Source organism: Zalophus californianus, chromosome 16 (assembly GCF_009762305.2).
Source record: "Zalophus californianus isolate mZalCal1 chromosome 16, mZalCal1.pri.v2, whole genome shotgun sequence".
NCBI classification, from domain to species: domain Eukaryota; kingdom Metazoa; phylum Chordata; class Mammalia; order Carnivora; family Otariidae; genus Zalophus; species Zalophus californianus.
Window position 1 is genome coordinate 19356047 of NC_045610.1, and position 20434 is coordinate 19376480.

General features: G+C 35.6%; 1 protein-coding gene across 1 annotated transcript in view; it reads left to right on the top strand.

The window, feature by feature from the left end:
- NF1 (neurofibromin 1) overlaps positions 1-20434 on the top strand; it is a 276385-nt gene that overhangs the window by 97998 nt on the left and 157953 nt on the right. Inside the window, 5 exon segments of the mRNA XM_035724594.1 lie at positions 4353-4483; position 4602; positions 12054-12098; positions 12100-12189; positions 16056-16169. Of these exon segments, the coding sequence (XP_035580487.1) occupies positions 4353-4483; position 4602; positions 12054-12098; positions 12100-12189; positions 16056-16169 (381 nt within the window).

Sequence of the window (20434 nt, forward strand, 5' to 3'; positions counted from 1 at the left end):
GAGGGGACCTGAGAGGGTTGCCTTAATCATTGATTACTTAGGTATTTTTGTCCTCTTTAAAAATCAAATCCCATTTTTAAGAGTGTATCTCTGATGAGTTAAAAATTCCTCCCCACATTCATTTGCCTTGGATGTGTTTAATTAAACCAAATTCTGCCTCTTCCCCTTCTCTTCTCTTCCCTTCTCTTCTCTTCTCTTCCCTTCTCTTCCCTTCCCTTCTCTTCCCTTCCCTTCTCTTCCCTTCCCTTCCCTTCTCTTCTCTTCCCTTCTCTTCCCTTCCGTTCCCTTCTCTTCTCTTCTCTTCTCTTCCGTTCCCTTCTCTTCCCTTCTCTTCCCTCCCCTCCCCACCCATCCCATCTCCTCTCTTCCCATCGCCTCTCCCTTCCCTTTTTTTAGAGAGGGAGGGGCAGAGGCAGAGGCAAAGAGAGAATCTTAAGCAGGCTTTATGCCCAGCATGGAGCCCAACACAGGGCTCCATCTCATGACCCAAGCTGAAATCAAGAGTCGGACGCTTAACCTACTGAGCCACCTAGGCGCTCCTGTTGTCTCTTCTTTTATCCATTCCTGCAGGGGAAAAATAACTCTAAATCTATGTAGTGACACATTTAGTTTTTCTCAGTGGGGTGCTAGTAGCATTTTGGGCAGGGCAGTTCCTTGTTGTGCAGCACTACCTTGTGCATCGCAAGACGCCTAGTATCCCTGATCCTCATTTCCTTAAATGCCATTTGGGCCACTTCCCTCCTCCCACCCCCAGACATTATGAACAACTAAAATGCGTTGAGGGAATGATAAGTTGCTCAGTTGAGTATCCGTGGGTTAAATTATAGGTATAAATAACATGAGATGTTACTTATCCCAGAAAGGGAAAGCTTAATGAATCTGATTGCAGGTAAGGTATGTTTGTATTAAAAATTTTAAAAATTTTTACTTTACTTTTGCCAGGGTAGTGAACCAAGACATTGTATCCTCAATGTTTACTTTGAAGGCCATTTTAAGAAAAAAAAAAAAAAGATGATTTCCCCCCTCAGGTTTATGTGTAATTCAGAATTAAAATATTACTGTTTTTCTCCTTTACTTATAATACTAAAAGCATTCCATTTATTACAGTGGATGGTTTTAAATAAATGCTTAAAACTTGTATTAAATAAACCCAAGTATATACTTTTTTGATACTTTGTGGCTAGTTACTTTAATTGTGAAATATTTTTGTCTACAATTGAATATATAGAGCACTTTCAAGCATGGACTTGGCACTGCTGTAAGTGGCTGAGCTGCTGCTCCTTTGTGGATTTAAAGCATGCCTGGAGTGGTACTTCATGCATGCCTCAGTGTATATGGTGAAGTGATTGTGCATCCTTCTGTACTCCAATGAGTACTGCATGTGTGAAGGTGGAGTGTGTTTGTACCAGAGGTCACGTCAATAAGTCTATTTTTATAAAGAAAAACCTATATTGGCTAAGTTTTAAAATGCTCAGCATCAGTAACCTTTATGCTTGACAAAAAGCATAAATTTGAGTCTGTAAAGTATCTTTTAAAGCTATACTTTGGTTGATGATACTTTATCATATTATAGAATGTTTGATAAATTGTTTCTTGTTAGGATTGGTTTTTTTCTTTCCTGTGGTTTGAGGCTAATAGATACTGAATCTGAAGTACTTTCTGACTGAAAGGACTATTCATAAAGTAACTATGCAGATTTATGGAATTGACCATTACAGAGTTTCACTGAAGACAGTTATGGAAATACTTTGTCTTGAAATCTCATGAAGTTTTTCTTAGATATTTGGGCTCCTAAACTTAAATTTATTCTTAGTGTAGGATTTCCTTTTTTTTGATTCTTGGTTCAATACACCTCATAAGTTCTTTTCTTCCATGGTTCTTTAGCCAAATTCACAGATTTTGTTTCTTACTGTCACATTGTCAAATGAAAGTTTTAGTGATATGTTTTTGAGGGTTAGTTAGAATTGATAGTGTTTGCAGTTTTGTTTTCTTTCTGGGAAACATATTCATACTCAGTTCATAAGTACAGTGTTTAGATCTAAAATATTCTGTTTCTTCCTAAGAAATCTGAAAATCTGTGGACTATTTGAATTTTATTATATTGTAGACTTTTGTCAGCTTTGAAAATGGTACTCATAGTACTGTCACTTTTTTTTATTATGGCATACTATAAGAGGTGAATTATAGTTATAAGATCTGTGTTACGTACTTAATCTTTATTGGGTTCCTTTAGGTTAAATTAGGTATGTTGTTAAAATTGGGAAATTAAAGAAATAGTAATACACCTATGTGACCCATATCTTAGCAGTCAGCGGAACATGCTGCAGCTGTACAGTACTCGGTGTGCTGGTGTTTTCCTTATGGCAGTTGTAGTTCCCTTACAGATAGCTCACGTGCTGAGAATGACATGATCTCTTCTTCCTGAGAGTTTGGACAAGTTCTCTCCAAGGCCTTGAAAATTTATTTAAGTAATCTCCTGAAGAATTGCCATAGTTTGCTCATACTATGTACTTGTAAAAGTATTGCCATTTGTTTGGCAATAAACTTAGTGTTTTCGAGGAGGAAAAAAAGGAATGTCTACTTTAGTTGACTAGTTTCAGAAGAGACACATTTAGTAACTGCTTAAAACACTGTAATTTTTGCCAACTACATCATGCCTAGTTTTTAGTGCATATTTTATTTGAAAGTATATCTTTAACTTTTACATTAAAATGAATAAATTTTTATATTATGAAAAATGGCAGTTATGACAATCACTAAATCTTAAGTTGAAGTCATATTATTTTATAGGATGCATCTCGTATGGTGATACGATTTCAATAACTATTGATATAGCATAATAGTTTGGATAGGATGTTATATGGGATGTATCTCTCTTTAGTTATTTGTTTCTGACAAGATATTATGGGGTCAGGAGAATGAGTAGGACCCCTATCTCAATGCATTTTGTGATCATTCAGCCTTTGTTATTTTAAGCTGATTAACACAAGCTGTATACATTTGTAAGTATATGGAAATCAAGCTGTGTTGATTGCTTGGGCAAGTCAAGTGACTAAATTGACCAAAGTTTAAAGAGTCCATTCTATAACCAAACTAAAATTTGATAATTTGTTAGGAATTAGCTTAAATAAAGAGTTGGGGGAATAGCAGAAACAACTATATTATCCAAAGAGAATTTATTTCTTCCCTCGCAGCTTTTGGGGGCCCTTCCTATAAATAGAGTTCAGTATTGAAATTGTGTATTTTAAGTTGATTGTATCATTTACTATCCAGTAGAGTTTGTAATCTAATTTTAGGTTAAGGTAATATAACTTGATGCTACCTAGAATATTCTGAGAATTATGGGTGAAGAAATGAGAAGTTGAGAATTTAGCTTCATTTTGGATGAGAAGGAACCTGGGAATAGGGTGTGATGCTCTTAGGTCCTCTTCTTGTGCGAGTTCAGTCATTCTTTCCGGTGCTTCCTATGGAGCCAGGAGTGTAGTAAGCTGGTAGCCTATGTCTGAAGTTGTCCCATGCCTTGTATAATCTCCATATGGAGTGACAATTCATCCATTTTTGTATTAACTGATAGACTTTATAGCTTTAGTGATTTTCATAACATAGTGATTAATTTTAAAGTTAAATTAGGCACTATTCAAATAAAATAGGCACTAGAAACTAGAACCAAAGCTAAACAGGTAAAACTGAAATAGACAAATATTTACATAAAATTATTACCTTTAAATCTATTTAGCTATGATCATTTTGTCTTTGTGGTGATCATTAGTCTTTTTGTGTATTGTACCATCATTGCATATCAATTTAAGGTTATAGGTTTACTAATAGTTTTATTTCATTTACTAATTTTGTGTTGTACTTATCATTGTTGTTTGTAGGCATATAAGTGATGGTTTGCCACATGTTCCTTCAACATTGTGTTGAACCACTAATCTTTTTTAAAGCTTTGATAGTAGCGTTCTTACGTGGGAAAATATATACTATCTATATATGCATATGTTTCTGAAACGTATAAAATGTTAAACTTAAAAAAAGAAGATTGGCTACAGAATTAGCTCTCTAAAGACTGTTTTTCAGATTCATTAGCTTATCAGTTAGAAAAGACAGTCTCATGCTCATGCACATGGAGTGGCAATTTGTCTCATGTTCATTATTATATTTTAAAATAAATGTATGGGTTGGTGTTTGAATTAAAGATATTATTTGAAGACTTTGGAAATCATGGTGTGTGTTTGCATGGTCTTAGAAAGTTTTTCACAGAAGGATAAAACATAAGGCTACAGTGTTAACCAGAGTGTATAACTCATGCAAATTTGTACTTTTCCTCCCTTATGGTCTCTGTTTTTCTACAGTCTGCATTGGATTGGTGGCCTAAGATTGATGCTGTATACTGTCACTCAGTTGAGCTTCGAAACATGTTTGGTGAAACCCTTCATAAAGCAGTGCAGGGCTGTGGAGCACACCCAGCAATACGGATGGCACCGTAAGATTCATCATAAACTTGAATCCCACCTTCTCCCTATTGCATTTTCATTGTCTCTATCCTATTCCTGCTTTTTGATTATTTTAGAAAATCAAATGAGCCCCTTCTTTTCTGTAAGTGTGGTATGTTGTATACTGCAGTATTATTGAAATGCTAGTCAGTGGTGTTTGTTTTTCACTATTTCAGGGGTTGAACTTAATTTTCTTAGAGAAATTTTCTCACAAAATGCTGTTTAAAATCTTAAAATTTACTTCCTTCCTTTCCTTTCTTTCCTTCTTTCCTCTTTTACTTTGTTTTTCCTGTAACTTTTCCTAATAAATCAAAATATTCTGGTTTATTCCTCATCTTTGGGGATCAGTAAGGGAAGCCTGACTCCTGGGTTAGAGTGAATGTTTCTACTAATGCACGCTTTTTGCCCATTGGATGTTGAACATTGCATATAGGAAATTAGAAATAAAATTAAACATTTTTATTTAAAATAAAAGTATTTCATGTTTCAGCAAATGTGCTTTGTGTGTTTAAAAATGATAGGCACTTTGATATTGAAGTTTGTGTTTAAACTTAGTAAAAGGAGTGTTTTTAAATTAGGTATCTAACATAAATATTCTTAAATGGATTTTTAAAACTCATATGGAACCAATTTAAACAGACAATTACAGATTGTACAAGTCATTTCTTGGTATTTATGTATAGCAAGAGTATTACACATGGCAACTCTTGACATTGATTGGTGGTGCTTTGTCTTCTGCTTATTTTCTATTTTTATTGGCTGCTGTCGCTCACATGATCAGATGCCAACCCAGTCACTGTTTTGCATGGCAGTGGGCTTCTGTGGCTGTAAGTATGACCCATTGTAACTACCCAGAAAAGTCCTTGGTTTCTTTGACTTTTCTGTGTGTAGTTACTGTTATAGTCACATCATGTCCATTTCAGATGAAAAATGTAGCATGTTTTTACCTATTGGTTTTATCTAGTAAATTAGCCACTTCACACTTATATTTAAACAGCTTCCTCCGTGGCATGTTTCTCTTTTCCCAAGTTCCCTTACTCAATAAAATATTTTGGTTTAATACAGTTATTGTTCACTCTTATGCAGTCATCAGTAATTGTTTCTGAGGATTATTTATCTCAGACGTTCAAGTAGAGAAGTTTGCTATACCATATATTTTGGGGTTATTTAGGTCTAAAAAATTAGAGCCAAAGAACATGGCAAATATGTTTTTATTAAGTAAAATAAATAAAATGCGAAGTTATTTTTAGTTGACTTTTTGTGATACCAAGTACTTAATTTTTTAGAAATTGAAAATTTCACTCTAAGTAATTGGAGATAAATTTTAAATGGTAGTTACTTAAGTGTCATTTAACTAGACATTTAAAAAGTTGTTTTGGAAAATGACTTAAAATGTTTAAAAATTACTCATTCTAAATATCTTCTAGGAAATTAGAACTTTGACTTTTTATTTTGTTTTCTACTTCTTGCAGAAATTAATGCCTCCAATGATAGAAATTGTTAGAAAGTTAATACTCACTTGCACTTTATTTTCAATATCCAGTTTACCAGCCATCTGCAATTTAATTTTCTGTGCATGAGAACTGAAAGAAAATGAAACTAAATTATTCTTTTGAATAAAGACAAAATTGATTGGCATTCTGAAAAATATCCCTACATTTAGAAGTTATTTTACTTCTTAGCTCTACTTATTAACTGATTCTAGGAGCAACATATTGTATTACTGGAAGTTATTTCATAACAGTCATAACTAGACTTCTTTTGGTCCAAGGACACCTATGATAGAATTTAGTTTTTATTTCCTATTATTCTCTGAAAGTTTCAGTATATATTTGGTTTGTAAATCATTCTTAAGCTGTTTATGTATTTATATATGTATGAAATTTTTGTTATGTATGGATGTATAGGTATATATACATATGTATATAATTGTACATAGTGGCTGAAGGAGAGCTTTTTGGCTGATCTTATCAGAAAAAATAATTAACAGATTTAACATGAAATAATTTATTAGAATAAATAAAATTTTATAATTTAGATGATCCTTAAGGTGAATCTTACCCCTCTTAACCTGGTGAGTGAATAGTCAGACAAAAAATGTGGAAATATTGAGCTCTTCCACAAGCTGCCAGGCATATGTGTTAACACCAGGGAAGCATGACAAACTAAACAGACAAGGCACTTTCTCTCACAGAGATGCCAGTCTTGGAGCTTTTGCTTGAAAACTTCTAATAAATAGCTCACTATAGGTGGCCATCAAGTCTGGAAACACAGAAATTCATAATACATGGTTTAAATACGTGACATCAGGGTTTCTCAACCTTGGCACTGTTGATATTTTGTGAATGTTGTAGGGGACTATTTTATATTTTATAGGATGCTTCGCAGCATTTCTAGCCTGTGCCCACTACGTGCCAGTAGTACCAGTCCTGCTAGTCCAAAAATGTCTCCAGATGTTTCCAGATTCCCCTGGGAGACAATTGCCCCCAATTGAGAACTGCTGTATTACGTGACAATTTCAGTGTGTTGTCCTCCTTTGCATTGCCTCAGATGATTCGTGTCTCTGATAAACCTGAGCCTTTGTCTTGCTGCAGAAGTAGCAGTCGTGGAGTTCAGTCTGTAAGAAGGCTTTATAACCACCCTGTATTTTGGAGGTGGATGTATTTCTTGTAGGAAAGAGCAGTTTGAAGGGTTTTTTTTTTTTTTTTTAACCAAGATGGACTCATCTCCCTATCACTCCCCATTCATCATTGATCCTCTTTTTTTTCTGAAGCTCCAAAGATATTTCTGATTCTTCCATTAAGACAGCACTACAGATATTTCAATAAAGTTACCCTGTACTCCTAAGGTTTCTTTTTATTTTATATGATTTAGCATTGGGAGGGATTTTATTACTTTAGCTTTCTTTAAAAGCTTGTGGGGTATGTGTGTGTGTACTGTTTGATCTGCACAAATAATGTTTAGTGAGTGACAAATAGTCACATGATTAGTGAATAGTTGACATTCATTTCAGTGTCTGTCCAGTTCTTCAGCTGTCTTCCCTCACTTGTGCATTAGCTTGATCAAAGCAGGAGCTCTTTCTGGCTTGGCAGACATTGGGTTCCTGGCCCCTAGAATAGTATCTGGCATGTAGTAGGCATTTAGTACATATTAGTTGAATGAGTGAATGAATTTCTTTCTTGATTTGCTTCTCTTTTGGAAAGAATTCAACTTAACGCCTTTTCTTCAATTAAAATGACATATTAAGATAGGATTTTCATGGTTCCAGATGTGATATAAGTGAAGAATGCCATTAACCTGCTGTGCCTGCTGTGCATGTTTCTACTAATATAGTTTAAGATTTGCAGAATAATGCAATAATAATAATCTTGGATTGAGCTCTTCGGCATTTAAACTTTTTAGTCTTTCCATATGAACATTGAGCCATAGCTTCTCCATTTTATACTTTACAGTATTTTAAAAGTTTGAAATACTTTTTTTTAGCACTAATCCTTTACTGTTTTAAAACTAAGGTAGCCGATTAATAATAGATGTATGCATTTTCACAAATATGTGTAATTTATGCACATTTTGCTTCTTAAGGAGATCCTGGCTCAGCAAATGCCTCTTACATGCCTGTAATTTAGTCATAGTCTTAATAAGTTAACAAATGGTTTAAGCCCTTAATAGGCAGCTAATATTCTGATTAATGAATTTATTCCTGGCATGATGGCTTCTCTCCTTTGGCCAAAGAGCATGTACCAGCTTGGAGTCTTACTAATATCTGTAGTATGGAAGGCCAATCAGTAAATTAATGAATGGATTATTTTTCTTACATTTCTAGTTAAGAAGTATATTTCTTCTTTAGCATGTTGTTCCTGATTTTATATAACCCCCTAATGGTCATTAATTAAAAGATATTTGAGCTAAAAACTTTCTTTAACCCTTTCAAGTCTTTACTCCATATTAGGCAGCAGTGCTGGAATAAAATTTATATGCTGATACCTGAGATTAAGAGATGTACATAATTGAGGGCGCCTGGTGGCTCAGTCGGTTGGGCAACTGCCTTTGGCTCAGGTCATGATCCTGGAGTCCTGGGATCACACTCGCATCGGGCTCCCTGCTCAGTGGAGAGTCTGCTTCTCCCTCTGACCCTCCCCGCTTCTCATGCTCTCTCTCTCTCTCAAATAAATAATAAAATCTTAAAAAAAAAGATGACGTAATTGAACTATTAACTTTTTGAAAATGATTACTGAATAAGAGATAACTATTATATCTGTTAATTGTTCTCTGATCTGTGTTCCCTGTGCAATGGCTGCATCAGGGAAGAGCAGTTATGCTAAGTTACAACTTAGTAAATACATTGTTTAGTGAAAATTGATCACTTTGATCTAAGGTGTTACCATGACTTAGAATGAAAAAAGAATAGAGGGGCGCCTGAGTGGCTCAGTCATTAAGCGTCTGCCTTCCGCTCAGGTCATGATGGGATCAAGCCCCACTTCAGGCTCCCTGCTCTGCGGGAAGCCTGCTTCTCCCTCTCCCACTCCCCCTGCTTGTGTTCCCTCTCTCGCCGTGTCTCTCTCTGTCAAATAAATAAATAAAATCTTTAAAAAATAAAATAAAATTTAATGGGAGCAAACAGTAAAAGTGGATTTTATTAAGTACATTTGGTAAGATATTTACAACAGGATTTTAAATATAAAAGCAAACAGTATTTGTAAGTTTTGTGTTTCTTTTCTATAGTGACATTCTTAAGCATTAATGTGTATGTTAGATAGCTGGTTTCCCCTTTGAGGACTAAAACCCTTCAGCATTCTTTGGGCATACTAACATATGCGTCTTACACTTAAGCATTGAGAATTGTAGCTATGTGTAAAGCTATGCATCTCCACTTTTTGCCTTTGAAAGACAGCCCATTTACTTGGACATTTTTATTATGGGGTGCATAGATGCTGGATAGCCTTATCTGTGTATATACAGTTTCTCCAAAGAAGCCATATAGATGCCCAACAGGCACATGCTTAACATCACTAAACATCAAGGAAGTACAAATCAAACCACAGTGATATATCACCTCACCTAGTCAGAATGATTAGAACAAAGACAAGAAATAACAGGTGTTGGCAGGATGTGGAGAAAAGGGAACCCTCGCGCATTGTTGGTCAGAATGTAAATTGGTGCAGACCACTACGGAAAACAGTATGGGAGGTTTTCAAAAAATTAAAAATAAGGGGCACCTGGGTGGCTCAGTCGTTAAGTGTCTGCCTTCGGCTCAGGTCATGATCCCAGGAATCGGGCTCCCTGCTTGCGGGAACCCTGCTTCTCCCTCTCCACTCCCCCTGCTTGTGTTCCTGCTCTCTCTCTCTCTCTCTCTCTCTGTCAAATAAATAAAGTCTTTAAAAAAAATTAAAAATAGAGATACTATACAATCCAACATCTCTACTCCTAGGTATTTATCTGAAGAAACAAGAACACTAATTTGAAAGACATGCACCCGTATGTTTCATTGCAGCATTATTTACAATAGCAAGATATGGAGGCAACCTAAAGTCCATCAGTAGATGAATGGATAAGATGTGGGGAGGGGTGCCTGGGTGGCTCAGTCGTTAAGCGTCTGCCTTTGGCTCAGGTCATGATTCCTGGGGTCCTGGGATTGATTCCCGCATCGGGCTCCCTTCTCCGTGGGGAGCCTGGTTCTCCCTCCCCCACTCCCCTTGCTTGTGTTCCCTCTCTCGCTTGTTTCTGTCAAATGAATAAATAAAATCTAAAAAAAAAAAAAAAAGATGTGGGGAAATCGGAGGGAGACATGAACCATGAGAGACTATGGACTTGAGAAACAAAACTGAGGGTTTTAGAGGGGGAAGAGGGTGGGGGGCTGGGTTAGCCTGGTGATGTGTATTAAGGAGGGCACGTACTGCAAGGAGCACTGGGTGTTATACGAAAACAATGAATCATGGATCACTACATCAAAAACTAATGATGTATTGTATGGTGACTAATATAATAAAATTAAAGAAAAGATGTGGTTTATATACACACTGGAATATTACTCAGCCATAAAAAAGAATGAATTCTTGTCCTTTGCAACAATATGGGTGGACCGTGGGGGTATTATGCTAAGTGAAATAAGTCAGAGAAGAAAAATACCATATGATTTCACTTACGTGTGGAATCTAAAAAAACAAAACAGAAACAGAACAAACTGGACGGTTGCCAGAAGGGAGGGCAGTTGGGGGTTGGGGGATCAACGAAAGGTGAAGGGGATTAAGAGGTACTTTCTTTCAGTTATAAAATAAGACTTGGGGGCGTAATGCACAGCATAGGGAATATATCAATAATGTTGTAACCACTTTGTGTGGTGACAGATGGTAACTAGACTTTTTGTGGTGACCATTTTGGAATGTATTTAAGTATTAAGTCACTATGTTGTACACCCTAAAACTAAAAACATTAATAAATAAAGGCATATGTGTCAGAACTTGATATTTTTATGCCCTTTTAAAGGAAAAGGGAAAATGATTTATAACAATAGAAAGAGGTGGTTTTGTGTCCAGAAGGTAATTGTTGGATTTTTGGTTGAATAACATTCATAATTATGGTATCAGCACAGCATCTACCATAGTTATCTTGTAATTGAAGCACATTTTTCATGACTTACCTTTGTCAGAGTTCTTTCTCTGCTTTACTAATGTTCTTCAGGCAAAATACATGCATTCTATAACTTGAGAGAGGTGGAATGCCATTGAAGGAAAAAGGACAACTTACAATTAGGCTATTAAATTACAAAGATTGCCAAATAGCATATTTCATCAAGTCTAAGAAACACTTTTAGTTTTTAACATCTCTGAAATTGGGACTATATCTTATTTGGTGTCTTAAGAGTTGATGGTGGTTTTTCATTTCTTGTACATTAATGATGCATCTTACTTTAGTAAGATGTAGATTCGGGGCATCTGGGTGGCTCAGTTGGTTAGGGACTGCCTTCAGCTCAGGTCATGATCCTGGAGTCTCAGGATTAAGTCCCACATCGGGCTCCCTGCTCAGTGGGGAGTCTGCTTCTCCCTCTGACCCTTCCCCCTCTTGTGCTCGCTCGCTCTCATTCTCTCTCTTAAATAAATAATTCATTAAAAAATAAAATTAATGTAGATTCTATGAAATATTTGTGTCAGATAAATGTTTGTTAAATGAATAGGTCAGTGTATGTATTTGTGAGAGCTATAGACTAAATATTTTATCCCTAATGTTTCCACACATTTTGGAAAATTGTTCTTTTACTTAGGAGTCAACTTGACATTAAAGTGTTTAGTGTTTTTAATAAATTGTCACAAACTTTATTAGATATATATATATAAGAATAATATGAATGTTGCAAAATCATTTTTATTTGTTTTTTAAGCTTAATAATATTCTTATACTTACTTTTGGATGCTTGTATTCATACCACACATATGGTGGTATAAAATGGCTGTTTTTTCAAAGCTTTTTTATGATGGATTTATTTTTAAAAGTTAGATAGCTATTGTCTTGAATTTGATGTCTGATTTTTTACAAGATGATGACATGTTTTGTTTTTATTTTTAGAGTCTTACATTTAAAGAAAAAGTAACAAGCCTTAAATTTAAAGAATAAACCTACAGACCTGGAGACAAGAAGCTATAAGTATCTTCTCTTGTCCATGGTGAAACTAATTCATGCAGATCCAAAGCTCTTGCTTTGTGTAAGTATTTTTTATGAAAGGCCTTGAAATTACTACACTAACTTAATTTGGTTTAAGTAAAATGCCAAGGACCTTGGAGATGATTATTAGCTAAAGAACATTCCTCATCCTTTCTGATGATGCTTGAAACCTAAGACATCTTTAAAAAAAACTAACTTATGGAGAAATTACATTTCTCTAATACTACTATAGATTTCTTAACCTTTCTTCTTAATTTTCCCTGTCATTAAACTAACATATTTTTGTGAGCTCTTTTTTCTTTGCCTTGTTACCAGGTTTATATAGTTAGACATTATCCTGGGGTGGGGGTGGAGGTAATGAAGCAAACATAAATCCAAGTCCTTTGTCTTGTTCACAGTTGGTTTTTAAATCTCCAGTTGGGCTTGCCAGACCACTTAGCTTTTTTATTTCCCCTTTCTTCTGTCATCAACCTATTACCACTGGCTTTGCCTGCAAATACTATATTGGAAGGAGAAGGGGGTCCAGATGGGTGTGGTTAGCACTTAATTATTGTCATAACTCTGCCTTTGCAGCTTTCGATGGTATTTGATTCCTGAGGGCAACACAGTGGTACACAAAGTAGTTAGGAACTACCAGATGTGAATGAGTGCTAGTTATATGAAGTGATTAAAAGCATGGGCTCTGGAGACAAACCAGCGATGTGATTTGGGTGACTTAACCTCTCTTGTGTCTTCCTTTTCTCAAAATGATGATAACAGTTCATGTCTCAGAGAGATTGTTAAGAAGCTTGAGATAGTACACTCATGCTTTTAGGAACAATCAATAAATGCATAATAAGCACCAAATAAATGTCACCTATTATTACTAGTAATAAAAGACAGTTGACATTAATATTAATAATACCCCAAATATGACAGTTTTGTATTGTGAAGGTCATAGGATAATCTTTTTAACCTTTGTTGAAGTTGCTGCAGTCCCTGGAGAGCAGCGCTCAGAAAAATTTCTTACTGCTTTGTTTAGCAATAGGTTTTATAAGTACTGATAAGGTGCTTTCAAATTACTATATATAGGGGTTCATTACTGATGTCCATATTTTCAAGAGTTCTGTGACCCCCTTGAATTTTAAAAATGTACATGAGTACTTTTTCTGCAGAGAAAAAGGGAAGAGAGAGAGACACAGGAATTCCTGAAGGGATTAGTAATGCCACAGGATGGCCTGTGATATTTTGAATTCTTTAAAGAAGCCCATCCAAATTTGGGAGTTTCATAGAATAAGCCATTAGAATCTGGCATGGAAAATTCCATAAAGTCTTATCAGTGAGACTATGAAAGTAATCAAATCCCCTTTCTCCTCACATCTTTGTTTGTAGCACAAGTTATTTTCGGTGGGATTTCATCATGCATTTGATGGAATTTAATTCACTTCGCTCTGCAGTGCTATACGTCAGGGTAAAGAATGCACCAGAGCCACTGGTGCCTTCAGTGTTAAGTATTTCATTAGTCAAAGAACAAGAATTTAAACAAAACTTGCTGTTTTCCAAGGTTGAAATTTAGCCAGAAGTCATTTAATATTGAAATTATTTTCTTTGCTGCCATCTAGTGGTGAAGCAACTTTTCTCAGCGTAACCAAAGGTAGGTTAAAATAATGATTCACTGTAAATACTTAATTATAGGGACGCCTGGGTGGCTCAGTCGGTTAAGAGTCTGCCTTCGGCTCAGGTCATGATCCCGAGTTCCTGGGATCAAGTCTCACATTGGGCTCCCCGCTTGGGGAAGCTTGCTCCTCCCTCTCCCTCTTCCTCTGCCTGCCACCCCCACTGCTTGTGCACTCTCTCTCTCTGACAAATAAATATAAAATCTTTAAAAATAATTATTTCCTATTTACATGAAGAATTCTAAATTGTAGTAAATAGGAGAAATGTAGGAATAACTATTAAATGATGTCAGTCATGGTATTTTTAAGGTCACATGATTTTATTGTCTGCCATCCCTCCCATCTCTGCCCTAGTGCATACTGCTCTCATTCTGTCAGCCCTCCTCAAGGCCTAGCTTGTACCCTCATCTACCTTCCTGTAAACATTTCTTTGCACTGAAGTTAGAGTTATGGTGATGTCTTTAAAAAGCAAATCTTACCATGTCTCTTGCCCAGCTTAGAACCTTTTAGTTGAAATTGCTCTTGGAATAAAGACCAAACTTCAAATAGACCCATAGGGGCATGCAGAGTCTGACTCCCACCTACTACTGCTGCCACACTTAGCGCCCTATTTTTCTCTTTCTCTTTTACTGTAGTGGTGCTCAATGTTCATTCCATATTACTTATCCCCTTCCTTCATACCTTCTCTTGCTGTTTCTTCGGCTTGTGATATGCTTCCCTTTCCTCTTTCTATGCATAATTCCGGCTCATTCAGACCTGCTTTCACTACCTGGAGGGAGTCTCCCTGACTGTGCTCTAGTAAGGTGCTCCTAGCAGCACGTACCTTGCAGTTCTTCTCTCATTTGCAGTTTTACAGTCGTTGGTCTGCTGATTTTATTGGTCTGTCTTTCCCACCAGACCACATGTTCCAAGCGGGTAGGAAACACATCTTTTTAACTTGCCGTGACTTTGGTATCCAATAAATGTTATTATGTGTGAATGAATCTAAAATTTCATAAAGTAGGCTAATAGTTTTGAATTGCAGATATTTTGGGATGAGGGTTTACCTTAATCATAATGGGAAAGAATCCACAGTTAGCCAAGTAAAATAGGGGCACAAGTTGCATTGGTCTCACTTAAGTGAACCATATAGGGGCGCCTGGGTGTCTTGGTGGGTTGAGCGTCTGACTCTTGATTTCGGCTCAGGTGATGATCTTGGGGTCATAAGATGGAGCCCTGGCCAGCTTCAGGCTCCATGCTCAGCAGGGATTCTCTCTCTCCTTCCCCCTCTGCTCTCCACCCCCCCCACTGTCTCTCTAAAATAAGTAAATCTTAAAAAAAAAAAAAAAAGCAACCATATATTCTTGAAGTGTAAATAGATGCTTCCAAGCTACAGGAAGCATTTTAGTCTCTTTAGGTAGACATTTGCATTTATATACGCCGCTGATTTGCTTTGCTTAGTACACAATGTTTTTCCACAATGAAAATGTACAGGCATCTGGAGGGGTGGATTCCAGCCTTGGATGGATTGGGGAAGATGCTTTATACTAGACGAGAGGGCTGCACAGGGTGATCATGCTGTGCATGTTCTTTGCCTTTGATCAGTTCCAAACCAGAGGTATATTATTTAGCCAGTGTAGTGTTAGTGAAAAAAAATTTTACCTACTCCTTATATTGATATAATTTCTTAATTAAGAAATTAATTAATTCCTAGCTTTTGTTTTCTTTTCATTAGGATTTTCTCTGGACATCATTCACATGAAGGAACACTATAGATGTAGATTAAGTGAATCCTTAACAAAAGCAGTTCTGACTTTTTTTTTTTAAGATTTTATTTATTTATTTGACAGGGAGCACAGGTAGGCAGAGGGGCAGGCAGAGGGAGAAGCAGGCTCTCCGCTGAGCAGGGAGCCCGATGCGGGGCTCGATCCCAGGGGCCCTGGGATCATGACCTGAGCTGAAGGCAGATGCTTAACCGACTGAGCCACTCAGGTGCCCCCAGTTTTGACTTTTAAAAAAATTCCACAATTATTGTATTTTATTGAGCTATGGTTCACATACCATAAAATTCACCATTTTAAAATGTACTATTCACTGGTCTTTAGTATATTCACAAGATGGTGCAACATCACCACTAATTCTAGAATATTTTCATCACCCTAAAAAGAAGCCTTGTGTACCCATTAGCAGGCATTCTCCCTTCTCTTTTCTCTCTACCTCCTGTCAAGTGGTAGATACAGTTTTTTAATTGAACTTGCTTTTTTCTCTGCAGAATCCAAGAAAACAGGGGCCTGAAACCCAAGGCAGTACAGCGGAGTTAATAACAGGGCTCGTCCAGCTGGTCCCTCAGTCACACATGCCAGAGATTGCTCAGGAAGCAATGGAGGTGAGGGGAGATGAATTCTAGGCTCTTGAAGGAAAGGTTGTAACTATGCACATTCTTCATGTTTCTTTCATGTGTGGTTTCTATGAGTGATAAGATGTCATTGATGCACATTTGTCAGAGATGGCATTTCTAGAAATGGTATGTTTGTATCTGTATGCTGTTTTATGAATTCTGTGGAGAAAGGGGTTTACTTGCTTTATATCTCCTGTAGCAGAAACATTATGCAAGTTCTGATACTTAATACAAAACCTCAAAATGTTCTGATTGCAGTTGAGTTTTTGGAGTTTTTAAAATATATATTGAATTTTAGATTGGGATCTAATTCACATATCATAAAGTTTACTCTTTTAAAGTGTACAGTTCAGGGTTTTTCAGTATATTCACAAGGTTGTGCAGCCATCATCCCTGTCTAATCCTGAAACATTTTGTCACCTCAAAATGAAATCCTGCCTTTCTCCATTCCTTGTCACCTCAGCCACTGGCAACCACTAATCTATTTTCTGTCTTTATAGATTGGTTTATTCTAGCTATTTCATATAAATGGAATCATAAAATATGTGGCTTTTTTGTTTCTGGCTTCTTTAACATAATGTTTTCAAGGTTCATCCATATTTGTAGCATGTAACAATACTTCATTGGTTTTTATTGCCAAATAATATTCCAGTGCATGCATAATATGACATTTTGTTTATTCATCTGTTGATAGACATTTAGTATTGTTTCTGTTTTTTGGCTATTATGACTAATACTGCTATGAAAATTTGTATAAAAGTTTTTGTGTGGATATATCTCTTAGGTATGTATACCTACCAGTGGAATTGGTGGGTCGTATGGTTAACTGCTTAACTTTTTAAATGACCAAACTGTTTTCCAAAGTGACTGTATCCTTTTCTCTTCCCAGCAGCAGTGTATGTGGGTTCTATATCTCCATTCTTGTCAACACTTGTTGTTGTCTGTCTGTTGGATTATAGCCACCCTAGTGGGTGCGAATACAGTGACTTAAAAAAATTTTTTTATATTGATTGCTAAATAGAGTTTTATGAAGCTTTATAAATATACTGTTATAAAATTTAAATCAATTTTATTGAGGTATAATTTACATATAATGAAATCATAGAAGATTTAGAATATTTCTAGTCACCCTGGGAAGTTCTCTTGCGTCTTGTGCCCCCAGTCCTTGTCCCAAATACCACTGGTCTGATTTCTGTCATAGATTAGTTTGGCCAGTTCTGGAAGTTCATATGAATGAAATCTTAGACTATGTATTTCTTTTCATCTGGCCTCTTTCGCTCACAAGTTTTTGAGCTTTGTCCATGATATTACATGTGTTAGTTCCTTTTTTTGTTGATAAGTATTCTGTTTGATGATTAAAGCACAGTTCATTCACCTGTTAGTGGCCAGATAGGTGAACATATCCATCATTGTTGAAAGTTGTCTCGTGCCCCCTTGTACTCCCTCCCTTCCTCTCCTCTTACTGCCCTGTCCGCTCCCCTCCTTCCCCTGCAACCACTGATCTTTCTGTTATTGCAGGCTAACCTGCCTTTTATATAAGTGGAATTATAAAGTATACTTTTTTTGTCTGTCGTCTTTAACTCTGCATACTTACCATTAATTCGTCTATGTTACCGCATGTATATTGCTGTATAGTGTTCCATTTTGTGGCCATAGCACAATTTGTTTATTTGTTGAAGGATATTTGTGTTGTTTCTAGTTTTTGGCTATTACCAATGAAACTAGGAACATGTATGTACAAATTTGTACAATGTCTACACATAGGCTTTCATTTCTCTTGGCTGAATACCAAAGAGTGCAAAAATCTTACAATGTGGTCTTTATGAGAGACACAACTTAAATATAAAGACACTGAAGGGTTGATATTTCAAGGATAGGAAATGCCACACAAACATGAACTCAAGAAAGCTGGAGTAATAATACACAAATACAGAGTTTAAAGCAGGAAACATCACTGGAGATAAAGTGGGACATCTCATTATTACAAAATAAAACTCTGACCTTAAAAACAAAGCTTCAAAATAAATAAAAATATATGAAGTAAAAGTAGAGATAGACAGTCCAGTTTTAGTGGCATACTTGAGCATACTTTTCTTAAGTCTGGTAGAATAAACAAGCCCCCCCCCAAAAGTAAGGATAGAAGATTTGAACAACGTCAGATATGAACTATTTGACATACATAGAACATTGCACTCAGTAAATACTTTCTTTTTAAGTACACCTGGAATATTCAATATATCCTGAGCATTAAGTATCAACAAATTCTAAAGGATTGAAATCATTCAGAATTTTTTTGCGACAACAGTGTAAGCTAGAAATCAGTAATAAAAAGGTTTATGAAATATCAAATGATTACGTTATTTTTTCATTCACACTCTACTAGTAGGAATGTAAATTAGTACAGCCACTGTTAAAAATTGTTTTTGCGATATCTACAAAGTAAACGAATGACCTAGCAATTGTATGTTTACCAAAAGATACATATGAAAAAATATTAATAGCAGTATAATTTGTAATAGCACTCATCCCCCCCACCCCAAAAGACTGGAAATACCTCAAGTGTATCACCAGTAATAGAATAATTTTGGTTATATTCATTCCATTGATTACAACAGTGAAAAAAGAATGAGCTACTACTGCTAAATGCAGAGCGTCGATGAGTCAGTATCACAAGCATAATGTTCAGTGAGAACAGCCAAACACAAAAGAGAACATATGGTATGATTTCCTTTATATAAATAACAAACAAGCAGTAATAATCTATGGTGGTAGAAGTCAGTTCAGTGGCTTCCTTTGTCAAGCACTAATGATTAACGGGTATATGAAAAGGGCTTCTAGGCACTGACAGTGTTGCTCTGGGTAATGGTTACACGGAGTTACGTACATTTGTAAAAATTCTTTGAGCTATATACTTAAAAGATATGGTACTTTATTGTTTGTATTGTATGTTTCATTTTACCAAAAATGTTGTAGCATTGTTTTACTCATTGCTTTTATTTGTGTACACTGCTCTTGGACCTATAAATTGGCATACTCCTTGCATTCTTTTTGGAAGACTGACAGTATTTGGCAGAAGTTGAGCAGATATCCATTTTTTTGTCCAAATAATTCCATTCCTGTATTTTTTTTTTCCTGTGAATACAATTCAAAAGGGAAAGGTACACATTCATATATATATATAATATGCTTATTGCTCTGACTTATAATGAGAGAATATTAGAGAACTTAAAATATTCACTAGTAAGAGAACAGGTTAATATTCAATGACAGAATGATATTTCAACTTGGTGAATTATTAGCATCCATTAAAATATGCAGATCACATGGCAGTATGGAAAAATGTTTATGAAATGTCAAATGAGTATACTGTGTTTACAGCTTTGTTAAAATATATGTGGAAAATAAAATGGAAGGGAACATACCAAGAAAAGCAATCATATTAAGGCAGGGAAAAGGCTAACACATTGTCTTTCATTACGTTAAAGTGTTTCTTCAAACATAATTATAGAGAATTTGCCCCTTAAGGTGTTAGTAAATTGTACTTCTTTTATACAATAGTGACAATTGAATATAAATTTGTGTTGGTTTCTCCTTGGTATGAGAGCTATAAACTATATAATTTTTGAAGATTCTCACAATGAATTGAAGTTTTCATTATCTAAAAGTAATTACAATAGTTTGAAATAAGATAATATAGGTCTGGTCTTTATAAGTTTTAGAATTATAAAATGGTCTAAGGTTAGGCATTTATATATCTTTTCCTAATGTAAGCAGATTATCAATGCAAATATTATCAGTTTAAGCATTTGATTTACTTTTAAGAGAAGAAATCAGTTCTCATTATTTGTTCCAAATAATTATTGGAGTTTTAATAAAAGGCTTTAAAGAGGAGTAAAGAATCACCAAATAGAGTGACCAAGGATTGAGAAGACTATGCACAGCTAGCTCAGTGGTGTCCTTTTGGGGGGAAGCACTGTGGAATTGGAGTTAGGATAGGGCAGGTTTCAAGGAAGAATCTAGTTTTAACTCTTTATACTTCGATGGTTTTAATTTATTTAATAATAGTGTTTTTGTATGTTGTATATTTTAAGTAAATTATTTAATTCCTGTTAATGTTCTGTAAACCAAATTCCAATTTCAACTCTTTTGTCAATTGGAATATTTTAGAATGAATAATCTATGAAGTGCGAACCTGTTTTGCTCCTCTCTCTCTCTTGTCTTTGGAAATAATTGATCTTTTCTGTTCCAAAAGA